This window comes from Folsomia candida, unplaced genomic scaffold, assembly GCF_002217175.1.
Source record: "Folsomia candida strain VU population unplaced genomic scaffold, ASM221717v1 Fcan01_Sc013, whole genome shotgun sequence".
Lineage (NCBI taxonomy): Eukaryota > Metazoa > Arthropoda > Collembola > Entomobryomorpha > Isotomidae > Folsomia > Folsomia candida.
This window is the reverse complement of record NW_019091205.1, coordinates 3,833,499-3,842,535: the sequence shown is the minus strand read 5'-3', so window position 1 is coordinate 3,842,535 and position 9,037 is coordinate 3,833,499. Positions and strand designations below refer to the sequence as shown.

Sequence of the window (9,037 nt, the reverse complement as noted above, 5' to 3'; positions counted from 1 at the left end):
TTCACTTAAACAATTCGTACAACATTATTCTCCTATTTTTATTTAAACGATTCAATTGTATTAGATGAAGCTTACATGATCGTGTCATCATACATATATGGATATTTACATGATTTTACATGAATCCACATTTAGTCCAAAACTTAACCAAGTATAGTTTTCCGATAAGTGTAATCAGCAAGAACATATTCACGTTAATCGAAGATCCCGCCCCACCTTCTTTTGTCATACATTGTCCAAAATTTAACTCCGGGTCTGGTACAAAACCTTCCCCGCAACTGCAGGCACCTCGTACACATTCTGCATTCTCGACACAAATCGACTTATCACTTCTGCAATCATGCCCAACTAAAGTGTGACATCGGTCCTTCCACCAAAGCTGAAAAACCAAACATCCACACTTATCGTCAGTCGATAAACACGTCGTCAAACTGGTTGGATCACACTGTTCGCTCGTTTTACTTGAGAAAGGAACGCAATCAGTTTGATACCCGGCGTAGCAAGATTCCCACTCAGCGTTCCAGACGTGTCCTTCACTTGGGCAAGAGCAGATTGAGCCTTGGCAAGATAAATCTTGTAGATTGTTGCAAAATGAAGTTTCGACGTCCCAAATGTCACAGGTTTCGTTGAACGATAAGATTACGAGGGTAGGGTTTTGTTCACATGCGGTCCGATTTTCGGTAGCTTTCATCCTTGTCGGGCAGCGGCAACGGGAAGTGTTGTCTTGGATGTGCTGACACGTGGTGCCCAGCGTGCAGCGGATCGTGTTTGGTTGAGTGGTGCAATTTTCATGGGCGAGAAGTCCACATTCGGACGTGATAGGGTTGAAATATTGGGTGGCTTCGTTTTCACAGCTGTATTTTTGAGAACAAATTTACTTAATTATTTTGCTTATTGAGTTCAAATTTCATTAGGTCCTGTGGAATTTTTTCCGCGTTGTTTGCCCAAACTTGATACAAGAACGAACGGGGTAAAACGGAACAGTAATAGCGTCAGTTTGGCGAAAAATCTTTCACCGAAAAACTTGACAATGAAAATATATTATTTTATAATAAAAATAATCACTCATTCCAAGTATGAATTAAAGACCAAATGTTTTTTAAGTACATTTTGACGAAAATAATGTCACATTTGGCGAAAATCAGGAAACCTTGTTCAAGTACTTAGCTCTCCATTTTTGCAAAATGTGACATTAATTCCGCCATTTTGGAGCTTTCGTGATATTTTTTTTGCCATATTGCCAATTTTTTTACAGTATCTAACGAAACAAGTTTATAAAAGTTATTTTAAATCGTTCTTACGCGCAATTTGAATCCACACAAGTCAGAAATTCTTCCGAGTTGCAAGTCATATTTGGAAATGGGGCACCTTCCACGGAGTCGCAAACCGACCCATGTGCAGCTTGACATAAATTGAGGGCAGTATTAATGCTGTAACCCGATTGGCAAACGCAAACACAATCGAAACACGGATAGTCGCACTCTAACATGTTGAAAGAATTGCAAACTGCTCTGGGATACGTGTCGCGACAGTTTTCTCCATATTCGAGCAGTTCGGCGGGAGCGTGCAGGCACAACGTGCTGTCGTCATTGGGCGCGAAATAGTCAACACAGGTGCATACGCGGTTCGCTGTAAAAAAGAAAGGAGTCCACTCTTAAAAATAGAGTTACCTTTTTTTAAATAAATCAACTCTTAATTTTATATTAGTCAAACTATACTTCCAGTATAGTAAATCTGGAGTAAAGTTTGTTACTGATCAAGTTAACCTTGATTTGGATTGAGTATAGTTTACTAAATTTAACATTGAGTGTGCATTTACGTTATAAAAGGGCAACATTGCTTTTAAGAGTGTAGGGGGATTCGGAAATTATTGGTACACATTAGTTAAATCTTACGACTAATCCCTCGGCATCGGGAAAGTTCGACGCAGTACATTTCATGTTCTTGGATATCCTCGCAGGATGCCCCGGGACGAAAATAGCAACCCGGGAACGTTCCGGGGCCACCGCTTGGGTTGGGAATCCATATATTTTCTTCGTGAAAAAGACATTCACATTGACCATTTTCTTCACTGCTGCATTTGAGGTGATACTCGCCATAAGCTGGGGGCGGACACAGTTCCCAAGTGTGATTGCTGCTAGTTTTGCAAGGATACGTATAGTTCGCGTAGCAGCCGCCGGCGGAAATCCACCTGAGAAATGTTTCAACCCTTTATAAGTAAATCTTATTCAATGAGAAACTGTGAAATCGAGTCCGGCATGAAATTGCGAATAATTTTATAAAGAACCATGATCATGGGGAACACAAATTTAAGTTTGACATTATTATTTTTAAAATAAAATTTATTTATATGAGAAACGTATGTATCTATAATTGCTTACCCTTCCTCGCACGTGCACCGACTCCCAGAGGAGCAAAATAATTTCCCTTCTGCATTGCAAGTCACTCCAGGCATTAATTGTCCGCAAAATTCGCTCGTCTTATCAGCCAGATGATAACAGAAATCGCCATCCGGCGAAGGTGAGTCAGGCTCGACACAGGTACAAATTCCGTTCAGATCGATTTCAGATTTTGTGACACATTTTGAGTTGATAATACAGCCTGGTTTGGCAGGGTCCACATCCGATTGGCAAACTTGGCCCAATTTTATGGCACATGTTGCAAGTATGTATGACGCAGGTTGTTCCAACTGAAGGGTGTCGTTGCATCCGCAAATTGAATTGATACAGTTTAAAAATAGGCTAGGATCACAGATTCGTTCCACATCGGAATTATCACAGGTGTCTCCTGCTCGGAGATAAATGACTGCAGAAACTTTGGCCAGATGAAGAATTGCTAATGTAAAGATGATTTTAAGAGACATTTTTCAACTTAAACTTAAATTACAGATGAGTAGAAATTATTATTTTTTGGGCCAGACTTTGTTGGTGAGTAGAAGGACAGTGTGCGCTGGACAAGGAAGGATGACAATCATACCTCGGCTCGTGGCTGATAAGCAGACTGTTATCTTAATTGACTCATGTATCGATTTGATAATGATATTGTTTTAATGAGCAAGGATTTAATTGGTAATGTACATTGTTAGAAAACGGGTATAGTCAGTTAGGCATATATGTATGCATTTATTGATTGCTCTGTATTAACGTAAATATCGTTTGGTATCAGAGTTATACCGGTCCGTAAAAATTTGCCGTCGATGTGGTAAAAGTTTAATTTCGAAATATTACATGCATACGTGGTACAGGCAGCTGCTTACTAGCATGATTGTTACATATATACGTATCTGTTCTGGCTTATCGAATGTTCATAATGCATGCATACATATTTTCAAGCTTAAGCAGTTTGACACGTCCATATATTTAATTGCGTATTAACTTATAATTATATATACCTAGGAAGTATGTATTAAAAAATCGCCACATATTAAGTAAACGTTAAATGAAGAGTTAAATTGAAATATGTGTACTCATGCAGGAACTAATTTCTCGATATTAAAGTTGCTACCGCTAGGTACGAAAGGTTATTTGCATTCACGGTACCTGAGCGTTGCGCAATGTCGGATAGGTTGCCATGAGTACTGGTTGTAGTGAGGAAATAATTGAAACCACGCCTTCACCAATGACATCCCTAACCTAACCATCCCTCAACTGACGGTTTTCTCCCAACTTCAACCATGTTACCATTCTACTGCCCATCAATTCCGGATTTGGAACATGGGCAACCACATCCGAGTAAATTACAAATCAAATTTTCCAATACGATTCAAAGGTCAACCTGGAATTACTTGATCTAAACATCCCCTTTCAGCTCCAGACAAAGGCTTAACCAACTTTGTAACTTGGAAACTAAAGTGTTTCTACAAATGGCTCTGGGAGAACCAACGCCTCACCGAGCCTTTTGGAATCGATGACCCATCGCCATTCATAATGACGGGAGAAATTTATAATCTCAAAACAAAGCTGAGGTATGTACGTAACACTGGCTTCAATTGAAAATGTACATATGTATAATTGCTACTAAGCTAATCTATGGCAAATTAATCTTAATTATGTTTAGTAAGGTCAGCGGGTCAGGGATCTACGAATGGTTTAAGCACCGGCCGAATCCATCCAGTGTGTCCGGAAATTTAAATGGTGGTAATTTCCGTGTATATTTTGAAAATGACATTAACCCCATTACTTCTTCAGGTAATTTAGTTTCTCAATCCAATTTTTGGGAAGATTTTAAAAGGAAACAGTAAGAAATATAAGTACGAATTTATTTATGAACACCGAATTAGGCCAATTTGAATCCGTGGGGGCGGTCCTGGACATTTTGCCATTTGCTGCGAATGGTTCAGCAACATGGAGCGGGACAAGTCGCCTTAGATTTGATGCCAGTTTTCACGTCCAAAATGGAATTATATCTCTGAAACGGGAAGATTGCAGAACATCATTTGATCTCACAAAGCAAACTAACCTCACGGTTTCTGACTTTAGGGACCACGCGATACCAGCAAATCTTATGGATCAGTTTAGTTCATTGGCCAAAAATCAGATCGTCTCTAGATTATGGAACTCACTAGGGATACCCTTTCTATGATAGTTGAAAAATGAGTTCTAATTTAACTTTTTGCATGCACCAAGATATGTTTTGATTGCAAAGTGCAAAAATTTTTCTGCAAAACCAATTTGCTAATTTTTTAATAGCCTTCAAAGTTGGCGAAAGTGGGGGTGGAATAGGTGGAGTGGGAGCGGGTGGAGATGGGGGCGGTCGTGCCCCCCACTATACACTAACCACCTGTGACGGTCATTATTATCTGTGTGACCCAAGGAAATCCATCAGTAACTTATGTTTGATAAATTTAGTAACTCATGTTTACTTGAAATTTAATTAATTGTAAGAAAATTTAATTAAGTGAATGAAAAAAATTGATGCATGTTGATGGCATTGTGCGAAGTGGTAAGATCAGTTTGCGCACCAAATACTTAAATCCTATTGTTATTTTAGTCATCTGCTCTTTCTCTTTTGTTAAAAATTCTCTGAAAATTGTTCAATTAAGTAATCATATTAGCAATTACCACTCTAAATATGGCGAAAATCATTAAAGTGTGCCAATTGTTACTAGAATTAGTAAAACTAAAATATGACACCGCTGGAGTACCCGCTGGATAATTGACAGTGGCTTAAATCTTAACGACTTAGCAAGTGAAGGACTGATTTTATTAAAAAATTTACTTAATTTTTCAACTAGTACATGTGAAACGCTCGATGCATTGGAAATTTCCAGTGACGATGAAATTGACATTTACGGTGACAGTGCAGCTCAAACCGACACAATTTCCGAAGAATCATCATCGCAGGAATGGGAGATTGAAAGTAATAATAGTTTATAATAATTATAATCTCGAAGAAAGGATAAAGATTTAAAGTTTTACGACAGTGTTAAGTCAAATAAATTGTTTAAAACTAGACGACGTTTCCCTAAAATATCTACTTATGCAACAATTTCTCGGATGAAGACGTACATCGACCAGAATGGCAACAAACTGAAGAAGTTAAAAGATATAGAAGATTTTGTATTCGAAAGATTTAATTTTGCAAGAGAATCTGTAATACACATTGGTGAAGTGGATATAAAACGCTGGAAAATTATAAAATCTAAAGAATTATCTTTGCCATTCAAACCTAGTTCAACTTGGGTCCATAATTTTAAGATTAAACATAGAATTGTGTCGCGAAAAATAACCAGATCATAATTACCGTAACAGGTGGTGGTAGTGTATAGCGAGGGATACGACCGCCCCCATCTCCACACACTCCCACTCTGCCTATTCCACCCCCACTTTCGCCAACTTTGAAGGCTATTAAAAAATTAGCAAATTGGTTTTGCAGAAAAATTTTTGCACTTTGTAATCAAAACATATCATGGTGCATACGAAAAGTTAAATTAGAACTCATTTTTCAACTATCATAGAAAAGGTATCCCTAGTCAGTTTACATTTCTAACCATTTTTACCCAGTTGTCACCCATTTGAGTCAGCAATTGTACGACTACTTGGGTGTCTCATTTAAGGTAAATATTTATACATGCATGTCTTCTTTTTTACTACACAAAATAATAAGTCCTATGCAAATGCTTTTTATTTATTTCATCATCATTAGGAAACACCGGTTCTACAGATTATACAGACACCCGCATTCGTCTCAACTCGTTTATGATGCTAAAATTTGTCACACCACATACAGATAATGGATACATTTAATGGCCAAAAATAGCATGCAAAGATTTAATAAAACTGATTGTTAGTTTAATATTATATCGTTTGGTAGTGTTCGACAGATTGCCTAACAACAAATAAACCTGTATTTGTTATTACTTAGAAGCTGATTAAAAGGATTTATGTAGTGGATCAGGAGATATGTACATATCTAAGTAATGTTAGTAATAGATTTAAGAAAATGTATCTATTTAAACAAGGACAATAACCTAGTACACGACTTCTTGAAGAAATCACACTTATTTATATGATAAAAGCAACAAATTTGCCGTTTGAATAGAACAAAATTGCTGAATTATCAAAGGCTTCGTCACATCCATGAAATTACTACCAAATCTTACCTTCAGGGGTGCATACGATCTCAGCAATTTTTTCTCCACCTTACTTTTAACCTTTGCCTTCATATCTCTCAAATACTCCCCACTTTTCCTACACACAATTCCCGCTCCGGTACAATACATCACATTCAAAACGGTCGCATTTAATGCAAGCAGTACAGTAAGAACGAGGTGAATTCCACCAATCGCATCGTGATACTTGATGCCCGCAAAGATCGCCAATATTTCCAAAGTCGGGGCTACAGTCAAAAGGGTGGGAAAAATTCTGAACCGAATTGACGTGTTTAAAATCGTTTCCAAAACTTGCAGGTCTCTGTATCCTTCCAGAGAGGATGGGAATCTAAGGACTTTTATGGTTTCCTCCCAAACATAGAGAATTCCCGATACCATTATGTAGACTGTGTAGTGAGTAGCGACGACGACGAGGTGGCATAGTTGAATAAATTCTACTAAAATTAGTAAAACTCGGAGGATGAGCATTATGCAACAAATGGATTGGAAGAGGGGTCTCGAACATTCGTCGTCAGGAAGGAGGAAGGATCCCAAAAGTGGCTTTTGGCATGGTAAAATGACCAGCATGACGACAATGGCGGGTGGAAATACCACATACGCGGTGAAATTTAGTAAGGAGTAGGCCAAGTTGATAAGAGTCGATAAGATTTTACTGTTCCTGTCATAATCTAAAAAATAGGAGCTTTTTGTTAGTTATTCGTTAAAATTTTACTTTCAAACAATTCAAGTAGTGCGTGGAACATTATAAAATTCTGTCAAGTTATAAACTTTTAAAAATATTCCGGAGCCAAATTCTCTTACAAATCTTTGCAAATTTAACCCAACACTCAGGGCGTCTTTATATTTTACAAAAGTTTTCAAAGTTACGCACTTTACAAGTTACCAATGAATTGCCTCATTATTTTCTCACCTTGTCGTGACCTCTGCTCTGACCCATAAATGATATTCATTAATTTCAAATTGGCAGGATCCGCACTCCAAGCAATCCCCGTGGAACTGCATGCGATATACAAATACATCAAGGTTCCTGGAAATATTTTTTCCGCTGGAGTGGCCGAGGAGATAATTAAACCTATAATTTGCAGAATAATATATCCCCAACTTATGAGAAGCATTACTCTTGACCATTTCCTGTCAAATGGTCCAGATTTGGTGACAAGATTCTTTTTAGGGTTCCACTCATAGAAAAGACAGTGATTTAACTGTGCAATGGAAAAGTGACGGGTCAAATGTGGGAGGACAATTTCAGACACCATTTCGCCAAGTTGGTGGTAAATATAAGACTGGTTGAAGGGCTGGTTTGAATTTCATGAGTTTATTTCCTGTATAAATTATTTCGTGTGATTCATATTTAATTAAGAGCGCGTGGAGGATGAAACGTTTTCAAGTATAGTTGGTTCAGAGTCTGGATAGTTACATGTTTATAATAATTGAAAATTATTTTGTTGAAAGTTAGCTTAAACAAGTAAGTAAATATTTTTGGAAATTGGTAGATACATATTTACGTAGTGTACAGAGGGTGGTCCATGCACTCATGGAAAACTGCTATTAAATTGTACTGACCGCAGTACATTGCCGAATTCCAGAACCGCAACAACGGACATTACAACAGACATAGTAATGTTGTTACAATGAAAGATTTACTACTCGAAGACAAACTGTCATAAACATTACAGTTGTTGTGTCGAAATTCTACCCTCTAGAGATAGATATTTGTATTGGATAAATACTTATTCTCCCGAGGAAGGTATAAAACTTATGCAAAAAAATGTGTATATATATCTGAATAAACTTCAATTTCCATATAAAAGTTCTCAGCCTTTAAAGAATCAAACTTGCCAATTTTTTGTATGTTATTTTAAGTATGTTAATGTTAGTCCTGCGCGTCTAAGAATGTTTTTACTCTGAATTTAGAACATACACTGCGACCCACAAAACAAGGACACCTAGGATTTTTTCCAATTTCTCAAAGGCCCTTCAAAATACTTATGTGCTTCTTTCACCATTAAGTACTACGGTCCCTGGTAGTCTTGTTGCAAAGTTTCGTTAAAATTGATGCAGGGGCGGGGAAGTTATCTAATAATATGTCAAAATCAGGTGGCTCATAAAACAAGGACAGGTTTGGAATTATTTCCATTTTAGCCAGTTATTTTGTATTTTATCAATTCTCTTCCACAACAATGGTCAGTATAACTACCCACTTTATTGATATCAGAAATAAATCGACGATTCATTGACGCCACGTGCTTATTGACATGACTGATTGGTATTGAATCACGTGCATCAATGATTCCTTGTTTGTGTTCGGAACCTGTTAAACACGGCTTAGTATTAGCATAAACTAGTCGCGACTAATATCCCTAAATAGTTTTAATCGGATTTCGATCAAAATATGTCAATCGCCAAGCCAGAATGTCGATATCGTTG

At 37.4% G+C, this 9,037-nt stretch overlaps 1 protein-coding gene across 2 annotated transcripts; it reads right to left on the bottom strand.

Annotated features, from left to right (window-relative positions):
- LOC110855600 (multiple epidermal growth factor-like domains protein 10) lies at positions 1–2,968 on the bottom strand. 2 transcript variants are annotated; one of them, XM_035856445.1, is made up of 5 exons: positions 2,382–2,968; positions 1,896–2,191; positions 1,302–1,629; positions 463–854; positions 204–379 (listed from the first exon to the last, which is right to left on the bottom strand). In XM_035856445.1, the coding sequence occupies exons 1-5, from the start codon at positions 2,861–2,863 to the stop codon at positions 339–341; spliced, it is 1,539 nt and encodes a 512-aa protein (XP_035712338.1). In that variant the 5' UTR covers positions 2,864–2,968; the 3' UTR covers positions 204–338. The 2 variants fall into 2 exon arrangements, with proteins under 2 accessions (XP_021959701.1, XP_035712338.1); XM_022104009.2 differs by having other exon boundaries at positions 1–854; positions 2,382–2,952.
- Positions 2,969–9,037: the final 6,069 nt, after the last annotated feature.

What these genes read in the sequence shown, in the direction of transcription:
- LOC110855600 (XM_022104009.2), bottom strand. Translation starts at nt 2,863, where the DNA reads ATGTCTCTTAAAATCATCTTTACATTAGCAATTCTTCATCTGGCCAAA. An exon ending in CCGATGCCGAGGGATTAGTC is followed by an intron (nt 1,630 to 1,895) that starts GTAAGATTTAAC and finishes TCTTTTTTACAG; the next exon opens with CGAACCGCGTATGCACCTGT. An exon ending in TGTGTGGATTCAAATTGCGC is followed by an intron (nt 855 to 1,301) that starts GTAAGAACGATT and finishes TCAAAAATACAG; the next exon opens with CTGTGAAAACGAAGCCACCC.